Here is a 13532-nt window from a genome sequence, read left to right on the forward strand (position 1 = left end):
ACCCAATGAAAAGAGACAGTTGGTTAGAGGATAATATTCGGTTCAGAGAGACACCAGTCCACAACTGTAGGGGATACATATGCATCAGTGCTTAACCACAGAATGTATAGATATATAAATAACAGGAAGTTACAGTTATCTCTATGTTATTCATAAACTTTTCTTTTTCACACAGTATTCCCAACCCTGTCTGTTCACCAGTGATGTGCACCATGTTTAGCCCCGATCAGGAGGAGGGTCATTAGGTTAGATGACATTGGTCTGAGAGATTTATTGCGGAAATTAGTTGATCAATGCTCTAAACTTCCTTTTACATTTTCATTAAATTAACAGGACTGTGTAAATGTAAGTTTTATCAATCTCAAAGTGACTGAGTCTGTAAATAACAAACATGTCTTTGGCTGAGTGAAGTCAAGTACATGTAATCAAGTACAAATAAATATCTTGTACCTCATTGGTCCTCTGTGCACGTGGAGAAGGTGAGGGCGCAAAGCTTCGCAGACTAACAGCGGGTGATTCTGCCCTGTTGTCTCGTTGACCGCTGCTGCGCCTCCGTCGTACCTGTAGATCATCATCATAGAAGCCATTCTCTGATCCAGGTGAGGCCATGTGTCCATTTCCTGTTATTCCATTAAGAACTGAAGAGTCTGAAAAGACAGATGGTGTGTCGTCATCGTCGTCATTCAGCTGAAGCTTCTCAAGCTCCTGGTTGATCTTCTGGAGATCCGCCACAGCTGAAGGAGGACTTGTGGTCGTGTCACCTCCATCTCTCTCAGACCTGCCCAGCTCTGTACACAGAGACAAGATGGTCTCTAGTCGCTGTCGCTCCTGAAATGAGCACACGCACAAACACAGACATGAGAAAGGATAGGTAATTTGAAAAGAAGATTATGTCGTGAATGTAAGTTTAATAGTCTTAACTCAATCAATCCACTCACTACATCATAACTCTATGTTAATAAATATCAAACAGACATTCAAGTTATATTTCTATTCGAGTCAGATGGTAATTATTCAAAACTAGTCAACAACACATTTATGCACTTTTTACACCGAATGTGGCTGATTATATACTATACATGCGTATGCATTTTCAATAAATACACGTCTCATTTTATATCCATAATAGAAAGAAAGAGTGACAACAGCTCAGCTGGAAGTATTTCTTTCTATCATAAAATCAAGTATCCAATGCTCAAGTTACCTGGGGAAGCATCGCAGAAGTTTATTCCTCAAGTTAAAAGGTCCAAAACACACTCAATTCTGTCCTGTTTTGTTTAAAACTGACATACTCTCATGTAGTATATAATTTATATAGTTTACAAAGAATATATTCCTTCACTTGGAATCCCTGGAGCAAGAGTTCCCCTTTCCACAGTTCTGCCTGCGTGAACACAGATATATGAGGACCTACGGTGGCTGCACAGGGTTAAAATACCCCCTCATACGTTAAGCAGTAGCTTCTCTTGAGGGAGAAGTATGTAAGCCACACTGCAAGCCTGTGTAAGTAATATTAGAGACAGGAAGAGGGAGGTAAAAAAAAAACAAACATAGGACAGAGGTGTGTGTGCGAAAAAGAGTAAGCTAATGAGAAAGTGGACAGCTGTCTACTATGATCGGAAGTGTGCATGAGAATAGGTCATGACTTCAAACACAGGAATGTGTCTGTGTGTATTGACACGAAGGAAACAGGAGAGTTTCCAGGGAGATGTGCTCTAGGAAGGAAGCTGAACCAGGTGAAGTCTGGACTATGATGTCTGAAAGAGATATTCAATTCAGCAAATGTATTACAGCACTACACATACAGTATGTTAATACTAATGTAACCTATGGTTTTAGAAATAAAAATAATAAAAGCTATTAATTCAAAGCAATATACATAATACCTATAATTAATCACAGTACAAATGGTTTACCAGTGGGCAAATATTTTGTATAAACAGCATGTGTAAATGCAAACAAACAAGAATACAGACCCCATTTATAGTGTGTAATGTGAACCAGGAGACGAGGCAAAACAAGCCTGCGTCAGTTTGTCACCTTGTTCTATTCTAATGGACACAAGCCTCTGTGAAGCCTGTATAGTAATCAGCTGTCAACTAGAGACAGACAGAGCAAGGGAAAGGGATATGCATTGTAACATGGCTGTATGGAAAAAAGATGAAGGGAAAACTACAAACAAGAAAACGAAAACGAGTGTGAGGAAACACAAAGAGAGAAAAAAAATGGAGATGTATGAGCTGGTGCTTTGGCATGGCACAGAATGGACAAAAGGAGGAGCAGAGGAAATAAAGTATTTTGACCTCTCTAATCTGCTGCGCTCTTCAGTTGAAATAAAATGTATTTTGTAATGGTGATGGAAAGAAATTTACAGTTATCTCACTTTAGTTCTTAATCTCTTGTTCTCCCATTCCCTTCATTCCTATATTCCCCATGATCACATTTTGGGCCACTGTTATCACGGTTCTGCTCTCTTTTTATTTCTGTAAATTCCAAACCATTTACAAAAACAAGACAAACTACTTTGCCAAATGCCACCTTGTAAATATGGCCTGACTGAATATAGTAACATAAACATAAGCAAACCTCCCCAAGCTAAGCTATATATCATCTATGATACAATGAGTAATCTTGTTAGTTATTGTTGGTAACATGCCCAATAGCCATTTTTTGCACACAACCTAATAACATCTCAGCCGGGAAATAATGCAGTTTCCTGTACAGCCACTAGAGGGCAGACAAGATTAAGACAATGCTTTCCTGAGCTTGAGCCTTGAACTCAGGGACTACGCCAGTGGCTTTCTTACGATGGCCAGCCCATATATATTATTCATAGCTAATATTTAAATCTGAATGCATTATTTAATATACTGAGCAGAAGGCTCCCATCTTTTACAGAGGGCCAAGTGAAAACAAATTGTTGTAAATCAAACAACATCAAAAGAAGAAACACTGCCCAATATTAATGGAACATTAATTTACACAGAGCAAAGTGCAAATTTGCTCTCTGATCACAGCAGCAGAGGCAGGTCCACAATATATCTGAAGGCTTGCTAAAAGCCATAGAGAAGCTTGTGAAACAGTTTGGTTTGTACAGCATCCAGAAAACTATTTCTCACCGTTTAAGAGACACCAGCTCACTTAGAAGAATATAACTGTGTGAAAGAGAGAGAGAGATTTAAAGAGGGAAGGATAGTAGATTATGCGTCCAGTGGTCATTATATGTTGAGCATCTGTGTGTTTATCCACCTGCTACACTACAACTGTGCTCTCTAATCTTTCTGGTTTCTCTAACCCACATCTGACTGATGTGTTCTGTGGCTCTTCAGTGGTCCGAACCACACTGGGCGGACCTCCAGATGACTGACATAAACACGCACCACACAAACATAATCCAAGCACGGGGTTAAGAATAGTCCTGTTAGTATGGGCTAACTGCCAGAGGCATCTGTGGAGCGGTGAACCTCACTCACTCTCGTTTGTGCGTGTGTGTGTTAAGCTCCCTGGGAGAGTATGTTTAAGGGGACAAGAAGGAAGTTAATGTGATGGGATACATTCCTAAACTCATTCCATTTGTTGTGTGTATTTGCTTGATTGCTATTGTTGCTTCCCCTGCAAAAGTTATCCATATCTTGTTTCAGTAACCCTAACAGCAACAAAATGTACACCTGTAACCAGTCTGTAAGTCTGTAATCTTAACCAATTACTCATTTCACCAGATATGGTCTGTATCACAGGTTACATCTACATATTGGAACAGTGTCATTTGATCCAAATGACAATATGTTGCCACAATTTGACTTGGCAGATGCTGAGGACAGTTTGATGTCATCTGTTCAAACAGAGAAAGCCATATGTGCAAACACACTCACCAGTCTCTCCACCTCCTGCTCACGGAGTCGCTCTTCTTTTTGGTGTTGGTGGTAATCAGTCAGCTCCTCCTTCCCGCTCATTGAGCTGATACTCCCCCTTCTTTCCCTGAAACCTCCTGGTGGGGTCACTCCTGCCTTTCCAAATGACTGCCTTCTCTCACCCAGACCAATCCCAGGTCCCAGCCCTGCCTTCCCAAATGAAGACCTCCTCTCTCCAAGCCCAAGCCCCAGGGCTCCACTGGGCTCAAGGCCCCCCCCTTGCCTTTCCTTTTCCCCCAATGACATGCCCACTCCTGGGGAGACTCCGCGGCTGGCCAGCCGTTCCACTTCTGGAGGGCTGGAACTCGTGGAGTTGATGGAGCCAATAGAGCTCGTGGAGGTCAGGCTGAGCTTTTTGGCCACACGAGGAGAAGAGGAACCCCCCGTCCTGGATGGGATGGTCACATCAGGTGGGGCAGTTGTGGAAGAGATAGGGGTGGTTGTGGAGGGTAAGATTTTAGGGGAGGAGAGGGAGATAGACACAACACTTTTCGCCTGATTTGTGGTCTGGATTTGATTCCTGTTCGAGGAAAGCTGGCTGGAGTTACTCGAGTTGTGGTTGAGGTCAGGGCTGGCATTCTGGCTGTTGTGGTAATGGTCTTTGCTAAATTTGTAACCACCAGAAACATCGGATCGCCGTGGGGGCAGCGTTGACAAGGTCAGGACTCCATTGTTGTTTTCACAAGGAGTTTGGGAGGGGCAGAGGCGGGGCAGCGAGCGACTGTGCCCACTTCCCATCAGCCCATTTAGGGAGCCTGCTGAGTATTTCCTCGTTCTACTGGTGGGCAATGACTCTTGGTTGCCATAGCTACGGCGACCAAGACGGGGGCTTGAGGGCATGCTGGCTGCACCTCCTGCTGATGGAGTGCGGGATGAGGAGGGAGGAGGAAGGGAGAGGAGGAAGTTGTTGCTACCATCAACAGAAGTGGAGGAGCCGCCACCATTCCATGTAGAGTGCAAAGAAGAGGAGCTGGGGGTCTGAAGCCGGTTGTCCTGGTTGCGACTGACAGAGGTGCGGGAGGCCAGAGGAGCACAAGGGTCGGATCGTCTTCCAGGGGAAAGAGGAGGCGCAGATTTCAAAGACATGGCCGCTCGATCTGAGCCATAGAACCGCCTTGCCTGGTCCTGATAGGCTGATGAGGATGTGGTAGGACTTGTGATAGGTGTGGTGGGTGGAGACTGAGAGATTGAACAGAAAAATGTATATTACAACTGGAAATACATAAAAATGCTACTTAACAGAGATAGATAAAGACACAGAAATATAAGATCATGTTGAGGTTTAGTATACAAGCAGATCTCAAGCTTTGTGACAGAAACAAGGGTAATAAGTAAATCTTTAGTACACTTTAGTAAAGCCCAGGATAATGGGTAATCCCTGGTTAGCCATTTTCTTCTTGTAGATAATGAGTAAACCCTGTTTAGCCCCATTAAGCTCAAGATAAACATCCAGGATAACCATATAGACTCCACAAGCCCTGTTGGAGCATGACGTAGAAGGCAGAATAATAAATCCTGAAGTGGAGCTAAATGATGGCTGACCTGTGTCACGCTGAAATAGGAGGGGTTTGCATTCCCGTTGGCTCTCAGGCTGTTCTCCAGGGCAATCTTCTTGCGCTGCAGGGTGTCCATCAAGTCTTGGAGCTCTGAGGCTGATCGCATGCCCCTAGAGCTGCTGGTGCCTCCCACCACTGCATGACTATAGTCGCTGCTAAACTTCAGGTAGTCTGGAGGTGGGGGAGAGATACAATGGAAATATGGGAAGAAATTAAGTGGATAATACGGGAAAGTGTAGATAGAAATTTATGGGCAAAAGAAACAGGGAGACACAAATTGGGAAACACAGGGAAATATGGAGGGAAATTGTGAATCTATTGTAAATAGAAAGAAAAACAGAGAAAAGATGTATGACTAGGACAAGCAAAATAGACGTATCAAGAGATGAATGGAGATGAGATTTTTCTCTCTTAAGAGTTCTAAATTGTGGCAGAAGAGGGAAAGGGAGAGAGGGAGGCTGTGCATGTACCTGAAGCTGCAGCTATTCATAGATGAGGCCCTTAGCAGAACAAACCCAACCCAAATACTCCACAACTGGCAGCAGATCACCAAGAATAGGAATACACACACACACGCACGCACATGCATGCACACGCAGACACGCACACGCAGCACGCAAATACACTCTCGCACAAACTCATCCATTCGATCCAAGACAAACATTTAAACTTTAACTCGACTTCAGTTCCTTAGAGTAGGATTTCGGGAAATGAAAAAGACCACAAAATATTCTGGTATCCCCTTAAGGCCCCCCACCCTTCCTTAAACCTTTTATTTAAAGCAGCTTCAGCAGTAAGGGGGTCTTTTTCCAAACCTCAACTGAGTCAGTTTTAGCAGGAAGGAAGTTAAAAGGAAGGCAAATCAGACAAAAAATATTTTTCACTTGGTAGAATATTACTGAGGTTGGTGGGAGTATTTATGATTAATAGCAGTATTTCTACATTTCTGTGCAGAGTACCAAAGACAACCCAACCTAAATATTATCCTGTAGTCAAAAATGCATGCAAACACTAGAAAGATTGTATGAGAAAGCAATATGTGAGAAACCTGCCCAGTGTTGTTAATTCGTCTGTGGCTTTATGTGGAAAAGGAGCTATTACCATGTTCAAGTTTAGACCACCCAGTGTTTAACTGTCTCACACACACACACACACACACACACACACACACACACTGTGGCTCTCCTTGATAGAAATACACACGTGTGCTTCTCATGTGCATATATGCTAAGAGTGTACTTGTGTGTTGAAGAATTAAATAAAAACTGAGATTCAACTACTAACCTGAGTATCTAAAAGTGCAAGTCATAGCTGAATATAGGCCTGTGTGAGATAATGTTAAACCTTACATGGTGGAGAGAAATGAGGCAGAAAATGAAAGACATCATACGATCCAGAGACACACACAGAGACACACATACACAGGGTGTTTGTGTCCATACATGGGCAGATTTATTCTGGAGGCCTGGCGTGCATCACCCCCTTTCTATCACGACTATTCTCTTCTATGCCCAGCTTGCTTTTGCTGTGTGTGGGACTCTTCACTTTATGTGCGCGTGTCAGAGTGTGAGTCTTGGCAATGTGGGGGATAAAGGTCAAGATTTTGGCTGCCTGTTATAACAAGTCTCCGAAGTGTGTCTGTGTGTGTGTGTGTGTGTGTGTGTGTGTGTGTGTGTGTGTGTGTGTGCGTGCGTGTGTGTGTGTGCGAGAGAGATGCAAGTAATTTCTACAAAAAAAACAACAGAGAAGCAGGGGAGTGAGGACTGCATTCCTAATGTCTAGGATTCCACTGATTATAGCACACACACACACACACACACACCTTGCTTAACGCTCGATCAATCACTAAGGAGGCAGCTGAGTCCAGCTGTATCACCATAGAAATGCAGGGGGGGGGGCACCAGATGACAATAACATTCCAATACGCTTAGAATTTAAGTTTTAGCATGTGTGTGACAGTGCAAGCGTATGTTTAGGAAGGATACCTGCTCCCCACCCTACCCTTCAGTCTTTCTAACACACATACTCAAGACTAACATCCCAATCTCACACACCTGTGTGTGACTACAAGTCGTGACTACTTTTGACTTACTAACCGTGAGATCCTTGTCAGGGGACAGATATTTGTGAAAACAGATGTTACATCATGAAAATATGCTGATGAAGAAGCAGAGAATAGGTGAAAAGCAAATGGGAGATGGAAGAGGAGATGGTGAGGTGGCAGAACAAATATGGAGAGGAGAAACAAAGAAAATAGAACAGGGATCAAGTGCAGGTCAGGAGCCAGGGAGAGGTTTAGCCCCCCCTTTTGTATGTATGTGTGTGTGTGTGTGTGTGTGTGTGTGTGTGTGTGTGTGTGTGTGTGTGTGTACCTGTGTTGTAGGCTAAAGCTGACACGGGGCTCTTTTGTGGAAGCATGCTCTTCATTCTGCTCGCCTCCTCAGGATGGTTGAACCGGAAGAAATAGGATTTACCCAGGCACAGGGAATAACCTGGAGAGAAAATACACATAACATAAATTTAGAGATGCATCTCTTATTTACTGAAATGGAGGCTGGATACTATACATAGTGTAGTATAAAGAAGCATGTCATTCTTGGCATTTGTGTTAGTGTGGCACAAACAACAGAAACACACAATCTAGCAGAGGAGACCATAGTAAGAACTGGTTCCTGTTAAAACTGGTTCCAAACTGTCTGATCCAGCAGACTGAGCTTAACAATTCCTCTTCCAGCACATTCTCTGACAGTTGAGCATTGCAAAACAATGATGTCCAATTAATGCGACTTCACTGCTAAAAATTTGCAACAAGGATTCATGGTGGAGGGGAAGAAATGGTCCAAAGCGGGGTTTCATGACAGACAGATTGTTGGTCTACTCTGGTTCTACATTTTTTTCCCACACAGAAGATTAATCAGGAATCAACAGGAAAATCTATAGAGAATCAGCTCAATAAGCAGCATAAATCATGACATTGGTATCAACTAATTGTTGTCAATATCTATCCCTTCTGACATATACCCTATAATAGGTATATAATATACATTACAGTATGTCTGAAAAGGCAGTTGTAAGTACAGTTTTAAGTTGGTATGAGAGTATTTATTCACAGCCAGAAACACACTTGCACACACTCAGCACGCACAGCCAGCCATTCCAGACCACAGTGTTTGCTCTGGCCATCAATTAGGCTGAGAGGGCCAGGTATTAAACAAGATGTCAGGGTCACAACCTCTGTAATACACACAGACAGCCACAGCTGTCCAAATACCTCAGAAGGGAAGGGAGAGAGACAGCAGTGCTGACACACAATTTGGAGATTTGATACAGGAAAAGTGAATAACAGTAGAAAGGCAGTAAAAAAAAAAAAATGAAAAGACTACACTCATGCGAAGATGGATGGACAACAAAGAAGGAGAGAAAATCACAAGACTGACTAGTAAACAAAGAGTTCCCCTCTCATTTGTCTGTCTTCTGAAAAACACAATGTAATCTTTTTGCACTCTCCATTCTTTTAACCTCCACCCCTGAGGGTAGAAGGTTCAGATAAGCAGTAAAACCCCACAATGTTAGCATGTGCGTAAAAGGCTAAAAAAGACTCCTTAATAGCTCCATTACAGTTACATCAGATTCCTTGGACCTGAAGTCAGACACAGCCACTGAGGCAAGAGGGGGGATTGCGAGAGGGAGAATGGAAAAAGACAGAATGGAAAAATGTCAAAGTTGTTTTTCTTTCTTTTCCCTTCTCTCATTCTCATCTCTCTTTTGCCCTGTTCTTCCTCGCTCTCAACCTAATGTCCAGTTTGACCAACATATCCACTGTAGTCATGCTAATAGCCAAAGTGGAGATTATAGTTTAGCTAAAAGGAGGTCATGTGTGTCTAGACGTTGCTTTAGAATGCCTAGAGAGCAGATTTTTTTTGTCTTCAAAGCTGTAATTTCTCACCATAGGGGGGGACCTGAATACTGTGGGGAGGTGGAGTTAGCACCACACACATGAAAACAGCGTAAGAAATGTTTAGTCTACACAGCTGGTGTGTGAACCTCTCAAATACATCCTCATATAAACACAATCTTGCAAGTTTGGGCGCATACTGTGAAGCATTGGCATCATGTCCGAGATCAAAAGATGTGTGTCTTGTGAGTAAAAGAAGAGAGAAAAGCAAACACACACACGTTACTATTAAAGTAAGTGTGAGCAAGATCTAATAATATGTGTTTCTCATTGCCAGACGTGAGTAATGTTTGTGAATGTCTTCACAATGTTATGCATGCTCTGTGCATCTGTGTATGTGTGGAAACATGTCCCATAACAGTGTCCGTCTAATGACTCACAGCTACTCTAAGTATTTAGCAGAGCGGCAAACACACAGGCATGTACACACACACACACACACACACACACACACACACACACACACACACACACACACACACACACACACACACACACACACACACACACACACACACACACACACACACACACACACACACACACTTTGCCAGCAGTCAGCTCTTGTAAAAATCTAATTTTCTACCCTCAATAGCCTCACCATGTGCCACCTTTAACGTGGAGGGTAAAGTGTGTCGCCCTGATTTGTTCACAGCCCCCACCCCTCCTGTCGATCCAATTTCCTCTCAGGGCTTCTTAGCTAACAAATAACTACTAGTTAATCCTCTCCTCCTGTGTGTGTTTATGGCAGAAAAAAAGAAGGAAGGTGGATAAAGTGGATAAGTATTTTAAAAATATAAAACCTGATGATTCAATGTATATCTCTTCTCATTCTTTCTGACACACAATTCTGGATTATGTTGTTGTAAAGAAAAAGAAAAAAAACTTTTCTAACCCTTACTCTTAAATTCCATCTGTGATACAAGCACAAGGAAACACAAGAGGCTGCAAAATCCAATCAAAAAACACTAATCTTAACTGCTTGCACACAAACTTAATTTAATTCTGCTGTCCTAAATAACTTTGCCCATAAACACATGCCCTGACTCCGTCTACCTACACACACATACAGACATAGCATCCACAACAAAACATGTTTAATCTCATTCAAGTGTTTACCAGCAAATTGAGTTAGCTTCCAACGTCAAAGCATCTGCTCCCCCACCAACACACACATATGGACAGACCCCCTCCAAAGACAACAAAACTGGAAATTAGTCTGTATATACATTTATAGGATAATTTAAAGTTTGCGATCTACAAAGTCAGACCTCAGAGTCTTTGAGGGCACAGATGTAGGAGCTGTATCACGTCTGGAGCCAATTTTTGTTCCCATGTAGATCTGAGCGAACCAAAGTACGCACTCACCACAATGTTATGGAAGGGGAAACTCAAAACTGTTTCTTTATTTGGTTAACATAAGTGGAGGAATTGCCCAATTGTGACCATTAGGTTAGAATGAAAAATAAACCACTGACAAAGATCCCATGTCGAATACGCTTGGATGAAACTCATTTACCTGCTAATTGGTCAGGTTTGAGATACAAAGTAATCACCAAAATCACAAGTTATCACCAAAATGTCCAAATGTGGTCAGTAAGAAGACCCCCAATTTGTCCTATCAAAATGCACAAACTATTTAACATACTTGTTGCCTTCAAAATGTTGCTATGATCCCTTAATTTCACATGGTACTGAACCAAAGCTGAATTTACTCATTCATGAAAAGATGCATGCACACAAGGTCCCAGTGGGAGTGTAAATTGGCCTCAAAACCACAAATTAACCCTCTCTGGAGAACAAGGGTCCAGCAGTAACATCATAAAAAAACAGACTGGTCTTTCTCAGGGGAGTTGGTGTAGATTAGCTCAGTCATTCACTCACACTTTTTCAGTTTCTCTTGCTCTCTCTCTCTCACACACACATGCATAACTTGGCTCCTCACCAGAGGCTCAGTAAATCTTCTCCATGCCCTATCGCAAATCTCATCCACAAAGCATCCATCCGCTGCCACACCCCACTTCCCTAAAGCGAAGGTTGCAGGCCTGAGGAAAACCACAGGTGTTAACTATAAAAACAGCCTCTATTTTTTCAGAAAGAAAGCCAAAAGAAAAAAGCAAACTGATAACAAATGATTTATTTCTTCCTTATAATGTAAGATTATTTTTTTAATAAAAGGCAGAAAAATGTGCTCAAGGCAGGCAGAAGAATGACTTGTGAACACAATAACTTCCAGGACAATGGAGTAGGTTTTGTGTTCAGGTGTCAGGTATCCTGACCACTGAACCTGCCTTCACAGCCATGGGCTAGGTCTCATTGTCACATGCACTCACACCTGTCTGTGAACTTGCCAGCTAATTTATGACCCCAAGGCATGCACCTCAATGTAATTTCCATCAAAAGGTGCAGACAATTTGCTTCAGTCAACAGCCTGTGATAAAACGTCTTCAAATGAAATGTGACTTTTACTAAATCTGGGTCACACTTAGTAGCAGCACTGATTCACACCCTCACTTCTTAAACAATAAGCCATACAAACCTGTGCTTTACAGTCTTTTACCATTTTAAACTAGAAGGGCACTCGGAGAATGCAGAGCTCAGACAAGGCCAAATTCTCTATCACATAATGTTAATTAAGTAAACCATAATTTGGGCTGCCCTGTGACTCAGATCCACTTCCAAATGTAATGAGTTGTGATGAGTACACCCTTCCTTTCATTAAAAAATGGAGCCAATATTTTTCAATCCTACTGATAAACTAACCAACCCGAAAAGGAAAAAAACAAACTTCCAGGCCCATTAAGTATTAAGTAAAAAAATAAAAACAGACATCAATTCTGCTTCAGTTTGGTGCATTAGGAATGATGGAACAGATGGGACTTGATTAGTATTGGTGATGGTTTCCATTGCAGCCGATTTTCAAAGGGAAATCAATTATAGCAGCCAGTTTATCCTGACTGGCAAAAGTAGCCAACTTTGCTCGTTTAAGTGTCATAAGACACAACTTGATATAAACACATCGATTAGTGTGGATAACATTGCTCCAAACTGTTCAAAGAGCATGTGAGGCTGGTTTCGAAACAGTGTGTTCTTAAAAAAAAAAAAACAAGAGTAGTAAATCTACTGGTTTTAATGTGCATCTGCCATCTTCTGCGCCACAGTGAGAGAGTATGAGCCGATTAAACACATTAACCTCATGTACAGATTAACAGTTAAACACACAGAAATGATGTCCAAATAAACTACCACAGCTTTTAAGAAGACGTTTAGTATCGCCAATAAATAGAATACACTAACGAATACACCAATGTTAATTAATGTTATTTAATTCAGGAAAACACAAGATATGAAGTACCTAGCTCAAAAGGGTGCAGTTATATAGCCTAATTTAAAAGTGCGTCAAACAGTGAGTAGCGTAAATGTCACGTAATCTGTGTTACTTTCATTAGAAGAGCTAACGTTAGCATAATAAAAATCCTTACAAACCTTTTAAAGTCCCATTCAGTGAGCACCTTTCACGACCCGAACAACTATCTTCTTTCTTTAAACGTCTAACAAATTATCATGAGAAGACCTTAAAAGAACTTCTTCTAGAAATGTAAAGCAAAAAATAAATATAGCTATATCTGCACTCCTGCCGGTCTTCGTGTTGTTGTTGTTTGTCTCCCTCCTCAGATACGAGCAGCCTCCTCATCTGTCTTGACTCCGTGTGGAAGAAAGTTCACTGATTTACCATCCACGAGTCTGACTCCGGGACTGTACCAACTCTGGATAAAAAGGGGTACGAGGCTCAGATTTACGGGAGCAAAAGACTGTAAATACTGTCGAGAGATCCAATAACAATATCCACAGTTTACGGCTTTAAAGCGACAATTAATAGCAGAGGAAATGCGGGTGTAAGAAGTTACAATGGTATGTAAGATGACAGCTTAATTCGCAATCACCCCTATCTGGAGTTGGTAGGTTCAAAGGCTATTGAGGTATTTGGTGGACGCCCCCTCAGCTTTTCTTTGTCTACCTACCTATTTTCTTTTTCTTTTCTTTCAAATACCTTTGACCAGTATAACCCCAAAACAGCTGGACAGAGAAAAATTACTCAAAAACCTTGTA

General features: G+C 41.9%; 1 protein-coding gene across 3 annotated transcripts in view; it reads right to left on the minus strand.

The window, feature by feature from the left end:
* Positions 1-13532, minus strand: part of phldb2b (pleckstrin homology-like domain, family B, member 2b) — a 45207-nt gene that overhangs the window by 15923 nt on the left and 15752 nt on the right. For 2 of the 3 annotated variants that reach the window (XM_059326838.1, XM_059326837.1), the window contains 4 exons: positions 7840-7959; positions 5454-5638; positions 3873-5090; positions 451-828 (listed from right to left, as the gene is read on the minus strand). In XM_059326838.1, the coding sequence (XP_059182821.1) occupies positions 451-828; positions 3873-5090; positions 5454-5638; positions 7840-7959 (1901 nt within the window). Of the gene's footprint in view, positions 1-450; positions 829-3872; positions 5091-5453; positions 5639-7839; positions 7960-12908; positions 13138-13532 lie in introns of those variants that run through there. The other variant, XM_059326839.1, reaches the window with a different exon arrangement.

Source organism: Centropristis striata, chromosome 23 (assembly GCF_030273125.1).
Source record: "Centropristis striata isolate RG_2023a ecotype Rhode Island chromosome 23, C.striata_1.0, whole genome shotgun sequence".
Lineage (NCBI taxonomy): Eukaryota > Metazoa > Chordata > Actinopteri > Perciformes > Serranidae > Centropristis > Centropristis striata.